At 42.7% G+C, this 21,989-nt stretch overlaps 1 protein-coding gene across 3 annotated transcripts; it reads left to right on the top strand.

Moving 5' to 3' along the window:
* The first annotated feature begins 1,052 nt into the window (after nucleotides 1-1,052).
* On the top strand, nucleotides 1,053-18,844 carry LOC141055782 (uncharacterized). Of its 3 annotated transcripts, none has more exons than XM_073552486.1 (7): nucleotides 1,057-1,124; nucleotides 9,877-10,012; nucleotides 10,142-10,309; nucleotides 10,392-10,515; nucleotides 10,599-10,696; nucleotides 10,898-10,988; nucleotides 16,933-18,844. In XM_073552486.1, the coding sequence occupies exons 2-7, from the start codon at nucleotides 9,935-9,937 to the stop codon at nucleotides 18,348-18,350; spliced, it is 1,977 nt and encodes a 658-aa protein (XP_073408587.1). In that variant the 5' UTR covers nucleotides 1,057-1,124; nucleotides 9,877-9,934; the 3' UTR covers nucleotides 18,351-18,844. The 3 variants fall into 3 exon arrangements, with proteins under 3 accessions (XP_073408588.1, XP_073408587.1, XP_073408589.1); XM_073552488.1 differs by lacking the exon at nucleotides 16,933-18,844 and adding an exon at nucleotides 13,894-15,263; XM_073552487.1 differs by lacking the exon at nucleotides 9,877-10,012 and having other exon boundaries at nucleotides 1,053-1,124.
* Nucleotides 18,845-21,989: the final 3,145 nt, after the last annotated feature.

The following is a 21,989-nucleotide window of genomic DNA, read 5'->3' as shown; positions in this document are numbered from 1 at the left end:
CCACACCAAAAGTGAAGGATGAGGCAGCACACAAATCAGATTACTCCATGGAGCTCTTTTCACATACCATGCCTGGGTTCATTCAAAATGGGGCCCATCATATACTGGAGCATTCTAAATGGGGAAGATTATATATGGAGCATTATTTGGGCCCATCATATACTGGAGCATCATCCATGAGGCCCATCATATACTGGAGCATTCCAAATGGGGGACATCAGACACTGGAGCAGCATTTACGGGGCTCATTATACACTGGAGCATTAGAAATGGGGTTCATTTTATATGGAGCATTATTTCGGCCCATAACTCACTGGAACATCATCCATGGGGACCAACATATACTGTAGCATTATGTGGAGCTCATCATATACTGTATGGAAAATTATATGGGAAAAATTATTCTGTATAGACAAATATATGGGGCTCATTATTCTGTATGGCGCACCATGTGGTGGCCATAATACTGTATGGAGTAATATACTGTCCGTTTTTTGAGCTAATGTAGAATTTAAAATAGATATCAGTCATGTCATGTAAGAAGTGAAGTATTTTTCATTGTACTATACCTATATTTCTGTGCCGTATCGGAGCATTATGAATTGTGGTATGTGTTAAAGCGGCGCACTGACACTCTTTGGCCCTGGGCCCACGAAAACCTGGAGCCAGCCCCCCCCCAACAACTTTAGCCAAATAACCCCCAGTTTTCAATGCGTAACTATTATTATGAAGTAAATTAAGGTTGACAAGCTTAAGTAATAAGAATTGATGTTTTGGGCGTTGAAATGGGCACTGTAGGTGTGTTTCCTGTCCTCCACTCCCTGCCGACTTTGCTTCCCCATTGACTTGCATTGGGTTTCATGTTTCAGTCGGCCTCCGACTTTTCCCTATAGTCGGCTGATTTCATTCGACTCGACCCTAAAAAAGGCAGTCGCTCATCTCTACTCCTGACCCCACACATAAACTTCCCCTCATCCAGCACCATGACAACCAGCACAGCAGAGTCCTGCATACACTGAGGTCCCTAATCATGTGACCCCTGACTCCTCCCCTCCTGTGACCTCATCCCAGGTCCTGTGCGCACAGAGCAGCCATATATGTGGAGTGCGGCTCTGCAGGTGGAGGTAGGTGCTGGAGCCCCGTTATTCTCTGTTGCTTTTTCCTCCATTGATTATGTGTGTTCCCCTTTATAGTGTTATGTGCTCGGCTTCCGCTCCGTTCATTATGTATGGGGCTGCAGATTCTCCTGGTCACACTTGTTAGAAACTCGGACGAGTCTGGCACCTCAATACCCGGCACTCGGACTGGAGCGCTCAGCTGAATAGAAATACATGCAGCCGCACTCTCTGGTCCCAGTGCCAGTGCCCGATGTTGAGGTTTGAGACTCGCGCGAGTTTCTTGCAAGTGTGACCTCAGCCCTACTCCTATAAACTTCACACGTTATTTTTCTTTATATTTTAGTGATTATTCACACGAAGAACTTTCTAAAATAATTAGTTTTGTCGCCATTTTCTGAGACCCGTAACTTCCTCTGTGGATGGCGCTGTCTCGGGGGTTCTTGTGCGTCGAGCTGTAGTGTTTGTTGGTCCCATTTTTGGGTGTATACAATGTTTTGTATGCTTTATTTATCTTGCAGTTTTGGGGGTGACCCTGGCGGTTTGATTTCTGTCCTTCCCATATTGACATTCACCATGTGGGATAAATATTTTCATGTTATTAGTTTTGGCAATTACCAAATATGTGACACTTTCTGTTTATTACATTTTGCTTTATATTTGGTGAAAAAAGGGGTGATTTCATATTTTTTAATTAACCCTTTAGTGCACTTGAGTCTGCGATCGTCGCATTCCATGTTTAGTACACTGGGATAATTTGGTATTGCAGTAACATTGACAGTCTTTATAGAGCCCAGCTTATGGCTGTAGAGGTGGGTGGGCTAACATGTCATACACAGGAACTTCAGTTGCCCCCAGCTGCTGTGGCAACATCTTGTAGCATAAGGTGCCAATGGCTGTCAGAAAGGGTCACTGTCTCGATGGAAGCCTTTTAAATGCCACTATCACACTAGCTACTGTTGGGTTCCACCTCCTGAGCCTTTTCTATATAGTAATGGCGTCCAGCCACCTTACAAGTATACCGGCCATTATCCTGAAGTTAAACAAAAGGAGGTCTACTAAGGGCCTCATTACATGTATCAATGTCCCAGCGATCCCACCAATGATCCGACGTGGATGGGATCGCCGGGACATAGTTAGCTGAACACTGGTGAGCTGTCACATAGACAGACCCACCTTCGATCAGGACCAGCGAGCAAGCTGGTTTTCAATGTAAACAGCGGGTATCTAAGAGCCTCGCAGCTCTTAGTTACTCGCTGTTTACCTTGGAAACCATCGGGTATCTAAGAGCCGCACGGCTCTTAGATACCCGCTATTTACACTGGAAACCAGCTCCCAGCGTCACTGATCGCTGGTCTCTCGCTGCCACATGCAGCGATGTGCGCTGGCCAGCGGGAGACCAACGATCAAAATATGGCCCAGGACGTTCGAGTGCGATCAGTGATACCCAACAGGGGGGCCGGTCGTTGATCCATGTCTCACACACAGCGAGATTGCTAGCTAGATTGCTGTGGCATCACAAAATCAGCGCTCTCACTAGCGATCTGGCTGTGTGTGATGAGGCCTTAAGAGTCTCCAAGCAATCAGTCCCTGAATCATGGTTGCAAATTGCCTCTTCAGAGAAAAGAGGACTTGAACTCTATAGCGCCACTTGTTGGTAGTAGGTGAGAGGCTCTGGACTGAGGTCACCTAGCCAAATCAGTTCTCATACTTTGCACTGACGAGAGCCAATAGCTCGAAACAACGTGTCTGCAAATTGAGATTCTGATTTGGCTTTAATCCTAAGTCATGTTACAAGACTCGTTAAAGGGTTAATTGTGACTTGTAGGATCGCTACTGCCAACAGGTGGCGCTATAGAGTTCAAGTCCTCTTTTTCTCTGAAGAGGCTATTTGTATATTATTTTCCCAGAGGAGCATTGCACGGTGAATAAGCCTCCTTACTTTGACAAGCCAGAGCTGACATGTCACTCTCCACAAGGAGATACCTTACCCCTTAGACCTGAATCATGGCTGAAACACACAGGCTATATCTATATTCTGCTTTTTTTTTTAAAAAATTTTAAGGGCTTATACACTTTAATCCTTTTCCGACATCGGGCTTAATAGTACACCGATGTCAGATTCCCTCCCTTTGATGTGGGCTCCGGCGGTGAGCCCACATCTTTTCCGGCACATCAGCAGTTTTGAACAGCTGACGTGCCCCTAAAAGCCACGGGTGGAATCGTGAACCACCCACCGCTGTTAACCTGTTAAATTTAACGTGCACTTCCAGCCATCTGGCCGGAAATCCGCTCATCGGTAACCCCATCACATGATCGCGGGTCACCGATGGGTTGGCATGACAGCCAGAGGTTTCCTGCAGACCTCTACCGTTGTCAATGCCGGATTGCTATGAGTGCCTCCCTGTGGTCGGCACTCATAGCTAGTAAGGTATTCTGCTACATAGAGGCGATCTAGTCTCCCATGGAGGCTATTGAAGCATGCCAAAAGTAAAAAAAAAGTTTTAAAAAATATTAAAAAATATACAGTATAAAACTTCAAATCACCCCCCTTTCGCCCCATTCAAAATTAAACAATTAAAAAAATCAAACATATACATATTTGGTATCGCCGTGTTCAGAATCGCCTGATCTATCAATAAAAAAAAAAGATTAATACCAGAATTACGTTTTTTTGCTCGCAGAGACATTGCATTAAAATGCAATAATGGGCGTTCAGAAGATCGTATCTGCACTAGAATGATATCAATAAAAATGTCAGCTCAAAGCATAAAATATAAGCCCTGACCCAACCCAAGATCACGAAAAATGGAGACGGGTATCTGAAAATGGCGCAATTTTTATTTATTTATTTATTTTTTTTAGCAAACTGGAATTTTTTTTCAACACTTAGATAAAAAAGAACCTAAACATGTTTGGTGTCTATGAACTCGTAATGACCTGGAGAATCATAATGGCAGGTCAGTTTTAGCATTTAGTGAACATGATACAAACGCAAAACAAAAAAAACAACTGTGGGCTTGCCCTTTTTTTTTTTTGCAATTTCACTGCACTTGGGATTTTTTCCCGTTTTCTAGTACACATTATGTTAAAACCAATGGTGTCGTTCAAAAGTACAACTTGTCCCGCAAACAAACAAGCCCCCACATGGCCATGTTGACCGAAAACTTAAAAAAAGTATGTCTCTGGGAAGAAGGGGATCAAAAAGCGAAAACTCAAAACCGAAGTGGGTTAATGGGTTAGTTTGGTCCACACCTTGGCCCAGAGTCGGACATTCTTGGTCTTTTTTTTTTTTAGTATGGACAGGGGCTTAACTAGGTTGCTATGGGCCTCATCATTTACTCTGACCTTGGGACATTGTGAGTGCCAGCTCATCTGCCCAATGAAATCTAGAGGGTTCTGGACTGTTAGTATTATGAGTGACAACACAGTTGTCCAATCTGATGCTGGGGCGTGCTGGGTTGTCAGCATTCTCATTGGCAACCCTGCTGCTCAATCTGGCCTAGCCTACGAGCGTTCCTCCAGGTGCCTTCTGTCATTAATTATTTGCTAGCTATTTAGCTGTCTAGTTATGAGCAGACCATTGTCAGCTGTAGCTTTGCTTTATTTGGGGTGTGCTTTGCTCTTTGTCTGATCATGTGGCCGAACCTAGGATTTGTCGTTGTGGTATCCCTTTTGTTCTCGACGCGCTCAGGTATCTGACCCTGGACTTGGCCTCCGACAAAACTTTTGTCTTATTACCTTATCGTGGAGTCAGTAAGCCAAACCTCCGACTCCTTAATTCCCATGGCTCCGACTCCACAACTCCAACTCCCTCATACATGGTTAAGTTTAAGTGATAAATTTACTGTAGTAAAATGGTAACATCAGGCTTTTAATCATTATTGTGATACAATAATCAAGCCATTTAGATAGAACATAAAATATATTTATTGGAATTCAACTTTAGAACAAAAAACTTTTGCATATTTACAATTTATTATACACTTTCCAGTAAGTGGAAAAAAAACAGTTTTCAACAAAAACGTACTGAATAGCATTTGTGCAGTCTATGAATTTGTTCTGAGAAATAGTATCGCCTCTGTCAGATCCTCATTCGTAGGTGACCTCAAATCTGACCTAATTATTTTAACCCCTTTCTGCCATCAGACGTACTATCCCGCCCATGGGACCCGGGCCCCTATGCCCATGGACGGGATAGTACGTCTAGTGCGATCAGCGGCGCCCACGTGGTGAGCGCCGCTGATCGCGGCCGGGTGTCAGCTGATTATCACAGCTGACACCCGACACTATGTGTTAGGGGCGGTGACAGACCGCCCCCGACACGCTAACCCCTTGCACACCGCGATCAAACATGATCGCGGTGTACTGGGGGTTAAAGGGAAGCATCGGCAGGGAGGGGGCTCCCTCCGTGCTTCCCTGAGCCCTCCACCGCAGCGCAATGTGCAGCGCTGCTGCGGGGGGCTCTTTCCCTGCAGGTCCCCGGATCCAATATGGAGACGGGGACCTTCAGGGGCCTGCAGGGAGCTGGCTTCCTCAGTGCCTGCAAAGCGCAGGCATGAGGAAGCCTGCACACTGCCTGTGACAGATTGCTGATCTGTCACAGTGATCTGTGATGTGACAGATCAGCGATCTGTCACAGGACAGTGATGTCCCCCCTGGGACAACCTAATAAAGTTAAAAAAAAAAAAAGTGCAAAAATAATTTTAAAAAAAATCACTAAATAAATTAAAAAAAAAAAATTCCCTAATAAATTCATTTTTTGGAAATAAAAAAAACTATCAAAGTACACTTATTTGGTATCGCCGCGTCCGTACTGACCTGCCCTATAAAACTGTCCCATTAGTTAACCCCTTTAGTGAACCCCTTAAAAAATAAAAAACGAAGCAAAAAATAATGATTTATGATCATACCGCCAAACAAAAAGTGCAATAACGCGCGATCAAAAAGACGCATATAAATATCCATGGTACCGCTGAAAACGTCATCTTGTCCCGCAAAAAACTAGCCAGCACACAGCATCATCAGAGAAAAAATAAAAAAAGTTATAGCTCGCAGAATAAAGCGATGTAAAAATAATTATTTTTTATATAAAATTGTTTTTATTGCATAAAACCGACAAAACATAAAAAAAGACATAAATGAGGTATCGCTGTAACCGTACTGACCCGAAGAATAAAACCGCTTTATCAATTTTACCGTACGCGGGATGGTGTAAACGCACCCACCAAAAGAAATTCATGAAACACTGGTTTTTGTTCATTCTGCGTCCCAAAAATTGGAATAAAAAGCGATCAAAAGATGTCACATGCCCGAAAATGGTACCAATAAAAACGTCAACTCGTCCTGCAAAAAATAAGACCTCACATGACTCGATGGGTCAAAATACGTCAAAATTATAGCTCTCAATATGTGGTGATGCAAAAACTATTTTTACAGTAAAAAGCGTCTTTTAACGTGTGACAGTTGCCAAAAATAAAAACCGCCATAAATAGTAAATCAAACCCACCGTTATCACCCCCTTAGTTAGGGAAAAATAATAAAATTAAAAAAATGTATTTATTTCCATTTTCCCGTTAGGGCTAGGGTTAGGGTTAGGGCTAGGGCTGAGATTAGGGTTAGGGGTGTGTTGGGGTTAGGGTTGGAGTTAGAATTGGGGGGTTTCCACTGTTTGGGCACATCAGGTGCTCTCCAAACGCAACATGGCGTCTGATCTCAATTCCAATCAATTCTGCGTTGAAAAAGTCAAAGGTGCTCCTTCCCTTCCAAGCTCTGCCATGCACCCAAACAGTGTTTTACACCCACATATGGGGTATCAGCCTACTCAGGACAAATTGCAAAACAACTTTTGGTGTCCTATTTCTCCTGTTACCCTTAGGAAAATAAAAAATTGGGGGCAAAAATATCATTTTTGTGGGAAAAAAATATGATTTTTTTATTTTCACGCCCGGGCGTTATAAACTTCTGTGAAGCCCTTGCGGGTTCAAAGTGCTCACCACACATCTAGATAATTTCCGTGGGGGGTCTAGTTTCCAAAATGGTTTCATTTGTGGAGGTTTCCACTGTTTAGGTACATCAGGGGCTCTCCAAAGGCAACATGACACCCGCAGACCATTCCATCAAAGTCTGCATTCCAAAACGTCACTACTTCCCTTCCGAGCCACGACGTGGGCCCATACAGTAGTTTTCTCCCACATTTGGGGTATCAGTGTACTCAGGACAAGGGGTATCAGTGTACTCAGGACAAATTGGTCAACAACTTTTGGGGTCCATTTTCTCCTGGTACCCTTGGGAAAATAATAAAATGGGGACTAAATGATCATGTTTGTGGAAAAAATACGATTTTTTTATTTTCACGTTATAAACTTCTGTGAAGCACTGGGGTAGTTCAAAGTGCTCACCACACATCTAGTTCCTTAGGGGGTCTAGTTTCCAAAATGGGGTCACTTGTGGGGGGATTCCACTGTTTAGGTACATCAGGGGCTTTCCAAACGCGACATTGTGTCCGATCTCAATTCCAGCCAAAAAAGTCAAATGGCGCTGCTTCCCTTCCGAGCTCTGCCATGCGCCCATATAGTGGTATACTCCCACATGTGAGGTGTAAACGTACTCAGGACAAATTGCACAATAACTTTTAGGGTCCTGTTACCCTTGGGTAAGTAAGAATTGAGGGTGAAAAGAACATTTTTGTGGAAAAAATATGATTCTTAATTGTACGGCTGTACGTTATAAACTTCTGAGAAGCCCTTGGGGGTTCAAAGTTCTCACCAAACATCTAGATAAGTTCCTTGGGGGGGTCTAGTTTCCAAAATGGTGTCATTTGTGGGGGGTTTCCACTGTTTTGGTACATCAGGGGCTTTCCAAACGCGACATGGTGTCCGATCTCAATTCCAGCCAAAAAAGTCAAATGGCGCTGCTTCCCTTCCGAGCTCTGCCATGCGCCCAAATAGTCGTTTACACCCACATATGGGGTATCAGCGTACTCAGGACAAATTGCACAATAACTTTTAGGGTCCTGTTACCCTTGGGAGAATAAAAATTGGGGATGAAAAGATCATTTTTGTGGAAAAAATATGATTTTTTAATTGTACCGCTGTACGTTATAAACTTCTGTGAAGCCCTAGTGGGTTCAAAGTTCTCACCACATATCTAGATAAGTTCCTTGGAGGGGTCTAGTTTCCAAAATGGGGTCATTTGTGGGGGGTTTCCACTGTTTAGGTACATTAGGGGCTCTCCAAACGTGACATGGTGTCCGATCAGAATTCCAGCCAATTTTGCATTGAAAAAGTCAAAAGGCGCCCCTTCCCTTCTGAGCTCTGCCATGCGCCGAAACAGTGGTTCCCCCCCCACATATCAGGTATCAGCGTACTCAGGACAAACTGCACAATAACTTTTCCAGTCCAATTTCTCCTTTTACCCTTGGCAAAATAAAAAAAATTGAACCTGAAATATTTTTTTTGTGAAAAAAAAGTTAAATGTTCATTTTTTTTTTAAATATTCAAAAAATTCCTGTGAAGCACCTGAAGGGTTAATAAACTTCTTGAATCTGGTTTTGAGCACCTTGAGGGGTGAAGTTTTTAGAATGGTGTCACTTTTGGGTATTTTCTATCATATAGACCTCTCAAAGTGGCTTCAAATGTTATGTGGTCCGTAAAAATAAAATAGTGTTGTAAAAATGAGAAATCGCTGGTCAACTTTTAACCCTTATAACTTCCTAACAAAAAAAAATTTTGGTTCCAAAATTGTGCTGATGTAAAGTAAACATGTGGGAAATGTTACTTATTAAGTTTTCTGTGTGCCGTATCTCTGTGATTTAAGGGCATAAAAATTCAAAGTTGGAAAATTGCGAAATTTTCAAAATTTTTGCCAAATTTCCATTTTTTTCACAAATAAACGCAAGTTATATGAATGAAATTTTATCACTAACATGAAGCACAATATGTCACGAGAAAACAGAGTCAGAATCCCTGGGATCCATGGAGGCATTCCAGAGTTATTACCTCATAAAGAGACAGTGGTCAGAATTGTAAAAATTGGCCCGGTCATGAACGTGCAAACCACCCTTGGGGGTGAAGGGGTTAAGGCTAGAGAACAACCTCTCTACACTAACTTGGGTTGGTGGCAAAGCAGTAAACACATGGGCAATGTCTCTAACAATTTCAGGGAATAAAGGAATTGTCTCGTGCACAGTCAGTTTTGATGAACGATTGAAGTCTGCTACTACTTTGAGAGCAAGTGAAAAATTTTGCTGAAATATGGTCAATCTGTTTTCTATGGGAGTGGAATCTTTTTCCCTGTGGCAACGCTTTGCCTCGTCCATGTTGTCCAAATACTTGTCGAAATCAAACTCCTCATCTGATGAGGAAGAAGGAACAGCAACAGCACTGGCAGGACCCGAGTCCTCTTGCTCTAGAAATATGAAAAATTGAGAATGCTTAGAATTGGCCAACTAAGCTCTAACACAGATCCATCAACGATAAAATTCAAAAAATATTGGTCTCAGAATATCGCAACACACAAGTTTTGTTTTGTTTGTTATTTTTTACAAAAGATTTTAGTTTTTATTAACTGCTAACCCCCCAAAAAACTAGAGCCATATTATTCCAGTCATAAATTCATTGAAGCTATAGAAACTATAGAGAACCAAAAGTGAAAAGCGTTTTTCTTGAACACATTAACACATTTACCTCAATTGATCACATATAAGTATTCTTTTTTTTTTTGTTTTTTTTTACATTGGCTCATGTTTTTTTCCATTTAGGTTCTTACCATAAAGGATACTAATTATTGATTTACATAATCTTACCTACTCATCGACGATGCATAGGGACAGGGACAAGATCGTGGAGAGGATATTACACATCACCCTAGAGATCCTCTTCCGGCTTACCGGAGAGGTGAGAGATTCTGATGATGTCACATTACATCATTCTTATCTATGGGAATAACAGATGGACAGAACTGGAGAGGTGAGGACTCTGGAATTGTCTGTAGTGAGATTTATTAATTTGTCTCTCCATAACCAGGATTACACAGTAGTGAAGAAGACCTCTAGTGAGGACCCTGTGTCTGAGGGAAGAAGATCCTTAAGTCCAATCATGGGGCCTCCACCTCATGCTCTGATGCACGAGGACATCAATGACCAGAAGATCCTGGAATTCACCTACAAGATGATTGAGCTTCTGACTGGAGAGGTGACACTGCTGGGAATGCTGGGACATTATACAGTAGCACTATGAAGGGATCATGGGATGACAATATCATTGTATTTGTCAGGTTCCTATAAGGTGTCAGGATGTCACCATCCATTTCTCCATGGAGGAGTGGGAGTATTTAGAAGGCCACGAAGATCTGTACAAGGACGTCATGATGGAGGTTTCCCAGCCCCTCACATCACCAGGTAATAGACAGGACTAAATGCACACGGCCTATAATTATCTGTATGTAAAGAATGAGTTCAGTCCCTGTATGTGTTTCCTCCAGTTCTATCCAGTAAGAGGACAACACCAGAGAGATGTCCCCGTCCTCTTCTTCCACAGGACTGTAAAGAAGAAAATCTCAATGTTCTTCATGATCATGAGGTAGATGCAGAGGAGGTGTCATGAGATCTCCCCTGTGATGTGTAGGCGACTGTGAAGGTCTTCTGCTCAGTCTTGTTTTATCCACCAGTATTATATGTTTTATACTTGTGTAATGAGAACGGTGGAGATGGAGGATTAGAGGTGATCATAGATGTGACTTCTCCATCTGTCTGTGACTTTTACATACTGTATGTGTTTCAGGGTGAAGAGCTGACCCATATTAATACTAACGAGACATTTGTGAGGAGTGATGAGCGATGTAAAGAGGAGATAACTACGTATGACTACCCAGGTGAGTAGTAACCACTAAAGGCAGAGAAGTCACAAATTCTTCTCCGTCAGCGTCTGTTGCTGCTTTATCAGTGATGTAGTCCAGCTATATCACAAACAAGTGGTCACCATTCTTCTGCTAAACCAAAACTGTCCCCATTACTTTGGGCATTGGAAGTCCTTCTGTTGGAGTGAGACCTGTTCCAGCCAGAACTTACAGCCCGGAGAATGCACCCTACTACCTGTAATTAGAAGATGTTGACCCTTAGCTGCCCAGAATTTTAAACTACAAAACCTAATGACAATATATGTAGAATAAGCTGACAACTTAGAAAATCATGTGAAGAAAAATATAATCCGTATGGTGGGCCTTTCTTTTATGACGAGACACCAGTCGATGTCCTCTTTATTTATATGTTCAAATATAAACAGTGGACACATGAATACAAGAAATATAATACAATTATTATTCGCTTATGTATTTTTTTTCTCCATTCTTTTTCGATTTAAACTCATTGACACCCATTCATTCAGAGGAGAGAGAAAAAAAAGAGAAGACTTTTCAATCAATAATTCTTGCCATATTTCCAAAATTCTTTGCTTCCACTTGGATGGGATGGTGGGGGCTTTTTAGCTTTTTTACTTGAAGACGACAAAGGCGAAGAACAACAATGGTTTTGTATTTGCTTCTTCTTCATTGAAAAGCAACCAGGATCCATCTTCTTTTGTGTAGGAAGCTATATGCAGGCCATTCCAAATCTTACCACTAGGGTTCTGTCACATGACGCACATGGGTTCGATTTAGACTACGTATTGCTCAAGAGGAATTTGCCTGACAGTGTGCACAGTCAGGATGAATGCTGAGGCATCAGTGCATGATTAGGAGCCACTGTTAGGAAACATATATACCGCATGTTATATGCTTCTTTGGAGTTTAGGATGGAGCAGTCTTGTAGGTGCACACCTGCCAGACAAAGTCTGAAAGAAAGCATAGACATACTTTGAGTTGCACATCTCATTTAGATAGGATATAGTTCAATTCGGGGCAACCTTAGTATTTTATCCAACAAAGAAATACAGGGCAGGAGTTGAAGTCTCTGTACACAGGTGGTGCTCAGTGCAGCAGTTCAGTTTATGCAGCATTTTTTTCTGGAAAGAAAATCCTAAGCTCTCAGCAAACATGGCAAGTCCATTTTTTTTTCAATCACAGCCAAAAGTAGATTAAAAAGAAAGGAAATGTATAAAAGACATACCGTATATAATTGAGTATAAACCGACCCAAGTATAAGCCAAGGCACCTAATTTTGTCACAAAAAACTGGGAAAACTTTTTGACTCGAGTATAAACCTGGTATGCATGGCTCCTCATCCCTATCCTGGTATGCATTGCTCCTCATCCCTGGCCTTGTTTGCATGGCCTCCTCATCCCTGGCCTTGTATACATGGCCTCCTCATCCCTGGCCTTGTATACATGGCCTCCTCATTCCTGGCCTTGTATGCATGGCCTCCTAATCCCTGGCCTTGTATGCATGGCTCCATCCTTATCCTGGTATAATTGGCCCCCCATCAAAAAACATAAAAAATAAACCATTATACTTACCTTCCTGCTCTCCCTTGCAGCGTCCTGTTCCGGTGTCAGCAGCTGCTTTATGCTTGTAAGCAGCGCATGGTTGGGATGTCATGTGCTGCTCACAAACAGAGCACTGCTGCCGTAACTATGTGCGTGGAGGGCAGTGAGTATTCATTACTATTAAGTATAACATGAAAGCAATGGTATGGGTTGCCCTCCCAGGGCTGTGGGGTTCTCGGTACCGGGCCCGATGAGCTTCAATAGGAGATGTCACGGCAGCTGTGACCCAGCCCGTGGCCCTGGGCGCCCATTGTAAAAGGGGTTATTTCAGTGTGCTTGTGGTGATGAAAGTTTATAAGTGATTCGTGACGCCACCTGTGGTGTTCGGCAATGAAGATATAAGCCGACGCTGCAGACAGATCCTCTGGGACAGATGGTGTGGTGCAGCAGTGATGTTATAGCCCTCCACAGGGCTATAACATCTCCCAGGGCAGAGTAGGTGAGGTGACACGTAGATGGTGTAGTGTCCGGTACAAGGGATGTAGTAGTACTGGGCAGGTTGGCACAGGAATAAGTGGAGGACACCAGGGCATGTAGTTCCAAAACTTTACTCACAGTCTGTTGTACAAACAGGTGCCTTCCTCCGTGCCGTGTCCCCCGGGTCAGGGACTCAATCAACCTCCAGGCCAGATGGAATACTCCTTTCCAACACTCCGCCAGCATGTATCTTTCTGAACGTCTCCTCTTAAAGCGCCTTTAAGTGAAGTACTCCTAGTACTGAGTTACACTGGAGTTCCTCCTGTCCAATGTTCTTATGAACTCTACTTGTACGGCAGACAGCTGTAGCCTGCTTCGGGGACTTCTTGCTACTAAGTCCCTGCTCACTATTATGTTGCTGTTGTGCCCCCAAGTCTTGTGTGGGAATAAAGTGGTCACTACTTCTATTCCTCCGGTGTCTGCTGCAGGACCATTGTTACAGCACTCCGCCATACTCACCCGTCCTCCGCTCCCACGCAGCAGCCGCTCTCTACCCGAAGGCCTCGGCGGTCACCTGAGACGGGCTCACGGCCGATGCCTTCCCTGCATGCTATGTGCATGCGCCATAGGCCGCGGCCGTGCCTCCTTCCTGCTTCTTATGCTCCGGCTGTGCCCTGACCCGGAAGCACCTTTGGTCCAATGGCTGGCCAGATGGGGCCATATCAGGCCGCTTCCCCCTGAGGGAGGCGCCTGATCATTGTGTTTCCTAGCACTCTGGCCTTGCTGCATTGTGTGCACCCTGCTCCTACAGTTCTGTTCTCGGCTGCTTCCCGCAGCAGCTTCTCAGTCCTGCTACCCGTGTTCCTTGTTCTCTTCCGCAGCCCTGCCTTCAGTGTTCCTGCCGTCCTACTCCAGTCCTGCCTTCAGTGTTCCTGCCGTCCTACTCCAGTCCTGCCTTCAGTGTTCCTGCCGTCCTACTCCGGTCCTGCCTTCAGTGTTCCTGCCGTCCTACTCCAGTCCTGTCTCCAGGGTTCCTGCCGTCCTACTCCGGTCCTGCCTTCAGTGTTCCTGCCATCCTACCCCAGTCCTGTCTCCAGTGTTCCTACTCCTGTCATTCCTTCTCGTTCCAGTTCCCTGTCTCCCTTCATTCCGGTCTCCTGGTTCAAGTCTTGCTCTGTCATTCTTTACTCCAGTCTCAGTCTTACTCCGGTCCATCCTGAGCCGCCCCTCTCGGTACCGTGGTACTCGAACCCCTGGGCCTGCTCCTAACGGTCCCTGTATAGGGGTCGGCTTCACCTGGCAGCTCGCCCGAGGTCCCTCGGTGCCACGGTCCAGAGGGTCCACTCCCGGAGTTTCCTGCTCCAGATCACCCACGCTAACAACCATTAGTATCCGTAGAACTTCTAGGAAGGGTTCTCTTCTAACCCACGTCCTCTGTTCTCTTTTACTCCTCACATTCCGCACTGATCTTCTTCTCTATGGAGAGTCAGGCTTCCAGTCTACGTTGCTCTCTCTCTTCCTTTCCCGTGCCAGCAGACCCAAGTCACTGGGATCTGCTGCAAGACTTCCATCCATCTATCCCTCTCTCCGGGGATCTTCTTCTCTCCAACTCCCTAACCAACTGACTTCTAATCCTAATCTCTTCCCGATCCTTGTAATGAAAACTAACTCCACCCACCTCCCAGCACGTTTCGTGTTCCAACCAGGGAGCCACCAATGGGTGCTTTGCTATACTCCAAGCAGGGAGCCGCCGAAGGTGCTTTGCTACACTACTTTGTGGTGTGGGGTGCAGGTGTTGGAGCGTGGTCAGGAGTCCCCACCTTACCTGGATGGTGGGACACCACACCTCAGGACGAGGTGCAGTACCTCTGTGGCGACTGAGCCTCAGGGGCGCCACAGGCATATAACAGCATCCTGTATATTACAATGAATGCAGTAGATGCTGATAATACTGGACAATTGAAGGATCAGTCGCTATAACATATAAAGCAGGGATGTGGAAACCACAAAAATAATTACAAGTAATTAATTTGTTTTCTCTTTGCATATATTGGTGGTAAAAATTATTTGATTTTTCTATACTCGATATTTTATACACTTGTGTTGCACTTTATTTCCAGCAAAGTATTCATTGGAGTAGGTATGGTCCCATAAAAGTGGACAGCACTGCCCCCTCTGTTTATATAGTGATTATAACATTATGTGACATTGTCGCTTTGCTTTTTTATAAAAACTTTGTTTTTATTAAATTATTAATAAAATATACAATTTTATAGCAGGACTTATGGTCAAATTTTTTTTGTGGTTTGCTTTGTTCAGTTTTTTGACTGTCCTAAAAGGTTTTACATAGTCTGTGGGGATCTCGGCTGAACATATACCACTTGGTACACACCTTACACAGGCTGGAGGTATGCCAGGGTCAGAAAGGAATAGTGAAAAGCTACGAAGGAATGAAGGAAGGGCTCCTCAACAACACAAACAAGCCCTTTATTTATAGTATCAGAATCCTTAGTATCATATATATCTCCATACATACACCCCCCAACACTTCACACTGTTACAGCTGCTGATTGGACAGGCTGCTCCCATCAGTATTTGTGTCATTAGAGACACAGTGCTCACACATACACTGCACCAAATCTGCTGCTGTGTGAAGACATCAGTGACACAGAGCTGTCTCATTCGCACAGCAGAGGCTTTGTCACACAACAGATTACATCAGTGACTGCCATCCCCTGTGCAGATTAGAAGCTGCAGACCCCCATCACTGGCCATCACACACTCTGTTCTCACTGCTGCCAGCAGCCTGGGACAGTGAGGGAAGGAATTACTGATAATGAGTTATGTATTGTAATCATGGAGTGGCCCAGAATACAGGACGATTTTCCCTCCTCCTCACTAGTTTCACTTTCCATAGATCACTGTTCAGCGTGTGTCTGGGGGAGGAGCAGCTGGGTGGTCTGCTCTCTGCAGTGAGGCTGCTAGAGGGGGAGGATTTGTTACTGTGTGATGAGGGCTTCTTCATGTGGACGGGGAGGGCCTGTAGCTATGGAGGGTGGGGTTGTTGCTACAGAGGGCATGTTTGGAGTAGAGTAGGAGGTTACAACTAGTTCTCATTTCAATGCCAGAACACCCCCCCCCTTGGACATTCTGTTCAGAATATCTAGAAAACCGTGCAAACTAGTGACAGAAAGTAAATTACTTATTGTCATAATTCTGCAGCCCAGATATGTACTGAGACTATGTGAAAAGCCCGGACAATCCCTTTAATTTCTCTTAGTAGTGGGCACACGTGTCCGCCCGGCAGCTGCAGGAGCTGATTGCTGTGGCTGACACTATGCGTGCTATTACAAAGAAATGAATATTCACTGCCAGCGCAGTGAAAATTTCTCTTTAGATGCGGGCACAGGCTTCAGTCACAGCAGCTGTCTCCTGCCTCCTGTGACCCCCTGCTCCCGCCACTACTGCTCCCCCACCATCTTCTTTACCCTTACTCGATTTCAAGCCGAGGGGGGCATTTTCGGCACAAAAAAAATGTGCTGAAAAACTCTGCTAATACTCGAGTATATATGGTATCCTTTTTTTTGTGTCCAATCCAAAGTTGTTTATATTCCCTTAACAATTCTCTACTGAGCATTTAAGTAGTAAAGACTGATAACAGATAACACTGGGTCATGAAACTATGAAGATGTTGACTTTATAGCAGAAAAAAAAACTTGCAAGAAAGTAGCACGAAGTGTAGCATCATCTTCTGCTGGTTTTAAGGTCTAGTGTTAGATTGTGATTTGTTTTACATCTCTTTCTTAGTTAATAATCAAATTTTGCTGCATGCCTTTAATTTATATAGACATTGAAGATGTAAATGTCATAAAACATCAGTATAAATTTTAGGAGATAATATTACTTTCTATTCTTGGCAGATAACTGTCCCAGGAGCTCAGAGGGACATTGGATATCTTTAGATCGTAAAGCAGATGATCGTGGTATCACACAAGTTGCATATGAAGAGCACGTCATAATTCCAAATATAGCCGTTCACAGTAAAGATCTATCATATGATCCTTTTGAATGGGTCCTATCATTTGAATCACCGAAGAAAAAATGTAGCAGAAGAGTCTTAAATCAAAGATGTCAAACAATGAAGAAGGCATTTTCATGTTCAGAATGTGGAAAATTATTTGACTGGAAATCAAAACTTCTTAAACATAAGAAAAGTCACACAGGGGAGAAGCCATACTCTTGTGAAGAATGTAAGAAATGTTTTAGAGAGAAATCAGATCTTTTTAGACATCAGAGAATTCACACAGGGGAAACGCCGTATTCATGTTCAGACTGTGGAAAATGTTTTAAGCAGCAATGGGGTCTTGTTATACATCAAAGAATTCACACAGGGGAAAAGCCATATTCTTGTTCAGAATGTGGAAAACATTATAATAATAAAGCTAGTCTTGCTAGACATCAGTGGGTTCACACAGGGGTGAAGCCATTTTCGTGTTCAGAATGTGGTACACTTTTTACCGATAAGTCATCTCTTGCTAAACATCAAAATACTCACACCGGAGCAAAGCCATTTTCATGTTCAGAATGTGGAAAGTGTTTTACCTGGAAATCATACCTTATGAAACATAAGAAAAATCACACAGGGGCAAGGCCCTTTTCTTGTGAAGAATGTGGGAAATGTTTTAGAGAGAAATCAGATCTTTTAAGACATCAGAGAATTCACACAGGTGCAAAGCCATTTTCATGTTCCGAATGTGGTAAAAGTTTTACCCAGAAATCTTGTCTTGTTTCACATCAGGGAATTCACACAGGAGAAAAGCCATACTCCTGTTCAGAATGTGGGAAATGTTATACTTCTAAGTCAAATTTAGTTAAACATCAGTGGGTTCATACAGGGGTCAAGCCATGTTCATGTTTAGAATGTGGAAAACTTTTTACAGATAAAACATCTCTTGCTACACATCAAAATATTCACACCGGGCAGAAGCCGTTTTCATGTTCTAAATGTGGAAAATGTTTTAACCAGAAATCGGTTCTTTTTAGACATCAGAGAATTCACATAGGAGCAAAGCCATTTTCATGTTCAGAATGTGGGAAATGTTTTAGCCAAAATTCAGCTCTTTTTAGACATCAAAGAACTCACACAGGGGAGAAGCCATTCTCATGCCCAGAATGTAAGAAATATTTTACCAGGAAATCAAACCTTAAGAACCATCTAAAAATTCACACAGAGCAGAAGCCACTGTCATGTACTATATGTGGAAAATGGTTTTCCCAAAGGGCAGCTCTAAATGGCCATCAAAAATGTCACAAAGGAAAAATCTTTTCATGTTCATAATGTTTTATGCACAAATCATAACATTTTATATATCATACCTTCATATTAAGCTCCTTCACTCAAATCTAATTTAATTTCCAATACAAGCTAAAAACAAATTGGAGGACATTGTAGGCCCTATTACGGATGGTCGCCAAGCTCAGAATTAATGACTGAGGAGGAGCTTAGAAAAAGACTGTTAAGAGTTTCCTGTTAAACCTTCAGAAGGAGTTCACTGAAGGCTTCTCAGTTAAAGTTCGGTCACTTTTTTTTTCTGTTAATGCAGCTTTCCGCACCCATTGACCTGGCTAGCACATCTGTCCACACAATGGCTACTGTTGGAGGGTCATGTGTACCAGATGAGCCCATCAGTCTCCTCCAATGGAAAAACAGCTTTCATATGTGAGGTGTTTTACAATTGGAGGAATTTGACAGATCTGGTCACATGACCTACCACCAATTGCAGAAATTATTTTTACATGTAACTTCATAAGAAATAAAAAACTGTCCACAAAGCGGAGTTGTTTCAAAATTTATGACTGCTGTATAACATTTCTCCTAGTAGCTCTCCTCTCATAAGGCTGCCAAGCATAAGCAGGCATCTGCATATAATGGAAAAAATAACATGCCCTCACTATAGCTTAGAGCAGGTACTATATGAGACATAATGAAGAAAACCCAAGAACAAATAGACCAACAGGGCCTCAATAGATTAAATAATAGACCCCTAAAAATTAACTTTTATTCTACAATTAAAAGTATACTACTCAAAACACTCTTCTAAAAATAGTATTCCAGAGTGTGTAACTAATCAGGGCAAATCGGTGTATGGTCACAAATGAACCAAGGTCCTACACTGGGTGCAGAATTATTAGGCAAATGAGTATTTTGATCACATCATCCTTTTTATACATGTCCTACTGCAAGCTGTATAGGCTTGAAAGCCAACTGCCAATTTTGTAAATCAGGCGATTTGCATCTCTGTAATGAGGAGGGGTGTGGTCTAATGACATCAACACCCTATATAAGGTGTGCTTAATTATTAGGCAACTTCCTTTCCTTTGGCAAAATGGGTCAGAAGAAAGATTTGACGGACTCTGAAAAGTCAAAAATTGTGAGATGTCTTGCAGAGGGATGCAGCAGTCTTGAAATTGCCAAACTCTTGAAGCGTGATCACCGAACAAATCAAGCATTTCATGGCAAATATCCAACAGGGTCGCAAGAAGGTGTTGATAAAAAAAAGGGGCAAAATAACTGCCCATGAATTGAGGAAAATCAAGCGTGAAGCTGCCAAGATGCCATTTGCCACCAGTTTTGCCATATTTCAGAGCTGCAACGTTACTGGAGTATCAAAAAGCTCAAGGTGTGCCATACTCAGGGACATGGCCAAGGTAAGGAAGGCTGAAAAACTACCACCTTTCAACAAGAAACATAAGATAAAACATCAAGACTGGGCCAAGAAATATCTTAAGACTGATTTTTCTAAGGTTTTATGGACTGATGAAATGAGAGCGACTCTTGATTGGCCAGATGGATGGGCCCAAGGCTGGATCAGTAAAGGGCAGAGAGCTCCACTCTGACTCAGACACCAGCAAGGTAGAGGTGGGGTACTGGTATGGACTGGTATCATCAAAGATGAACTTGTGGGACCTTTTCGGGTTGAGGAGGGAGTAAAGCTCAACTCCCAGACCTACTGGCAGTTTCTGGAAGACACCTTCAAGCAGTAGTACAGAAAGAAGTCGGTATCGTTCAAGAAAAACATGATTTTCATGCAGGACAATGCTCCCTCACATGCATCCAAATACTCCACAGCGTGACTGGCCAGTAAAGGTCTAAAAGAAGAAAAAATAATGACATGGCCCCCTTGTTCACCTGATCTGAACCCCATAGAGAACCTGTGGTCCCTCATAAAATGTGAGATCTACAGGGAGTGAAAACATTACACCTCTCCGAACAGTGTCTGGGAGGGTGTGGTGGCTGCGGCATGCAATGTTGATTGTAAATAGATCAAGCAACTGACAGAATCTATGGATGGAAGGCTTTTGAGTGTCATCGTAAAGAAAGGTGGCTATATTGGTCACTGATTTTTTTTGTTTTGTTTTTGAATGTCAGAAATGTTTATTTCTACATTTTGTGTTGCTCTATTGGTTTACCTGGTGAAAATAAGCAAGTGAGATGGGTATATGTTTGGTTTTTATTAAGTTGCCTAATAATTCTGCACTGTAATAGCTACCTGCACAAACAGATATCCTCCTAAGATAGCCAAATCTAAAAAAAAACACTCCAACTTCCAAAAATATTAAGCTTTGATATCTATGAGTCTTTTGGGATGATTGAGAACATAGTTGTTATTCAATAATAAAAAGAATCCTCTCCAATACAACTTGCCTAATAATTCTGCACACGGTGTAGAAAATTATCATTAGTTACAGGGGCTATTCAAACCTTAGGAAGTTCTAGTAATCACCCTATCTGACAGCGGAGGTTGACACTGTAATGTTAGAGAAATGGCGCCTCCCTCCATGTCGGTAGCTCTGAAAGCCCTATTACACCCCTATACTGTATTAAAAGGACATACAGTGAAAACACGCACACAATAATAAAAAAAAAAAATGTATATCACCATAATAGGAAAATGGGAAGTCAGAGAGCTGTAATGTATGAACTGCTCAAAGAATAATCTATATGTCTAGTCCTAGACGGGACTCCTTTTTTTAAAATGCAAACACATAGGGCCATGTATTGATTCAGTTCTTGATACAAAGCCTTTCTAAACAGCCTCAATATTTAGTAAATAGTCATACATGTTAACAGCGAGAGCAGGTGGCGACTGATAGGAGTATTCATCAGCCTGCGCTATGAATAAATACATTTAAAAAATGTCTTGGGTTCCTCTCTATTTTTGATAACCAGCATGGCAAAATTGATAGGAGCAGGCATGCAACCCTTGTGTGTCAGCCTTATCTTGGCTGGTTATTAAGAATAGAGAGGTCCGCACATTGTTTTTTTTTATTATTATTAAAATAAATAATTTTAAACGGCGTGGGGTCTTCCCCATTTTTCACAACCAGTCAAGCTAAATTAATTAATCTGTATTCAGCACATGTACAGATTTGACAAAGAACACAGATTGTGTGTTCGAAAAGCATTGCTGTATCAATCCTCATGATGGAATCTTTTTAATGCAATAAATTTTGATATTATCGAAGCTTGTACCTTTCCTTTTTTCACTATTTGCACGTGGTCCCTTGAAGTTCCATGCTTCAGGACACCAGGAGCCTGAGTGAGCTGGTCAGTCTTTCTTTTTATATTAATATTTGCGGGATTGATGTCACCTTTATACTGTCAGGTGACATCAAGCCCATGGATTAGTTATTAATATAGAAAAATATTTAGAATTGAGAGTCCTCAGTGGTTGATCCATTTTTTAAGACCCCCCACTACTGTGTTTTAGGCAGCCCCCAAATCTAAGAATCAACATTGTCAGAAGCTCCCTGTCCTCTCCAATAGCTGCAGGAACCTTGCCTTGCAACCAGAAAAAAATGTAAAACCTGTCCATTTATAATGACCACTGACAAGTAGAGTTGAGCGACTTTTGGTTTTTTAGGGTCGAGTTTCGTTTCGTGAAACCCGACTTTTCCAAAAGTCGGGTCGAGCAAG

Source organism: Dendrobates tinctorius, unplaced genomic scaffold (genome assembly GCF_039654945.1).
Source record: "Dendrobates tinctorius isolate UK_male_01 unplaced genomic scaffold, ASM3965494v1 ptg000192l, whole genome shotgun sequence".
Classification (NCBI taxonomy): Eukaryota; Metazoa; Chordata; class Amphibia; order Anura; family Dendrobatidae; genus Dendrobates; species Dendrobates tinctorius.
Note: the sequence above shows the minus strand (reverse complement) of the source record. Positions and strands in the feature narration are given on the sequence as shown.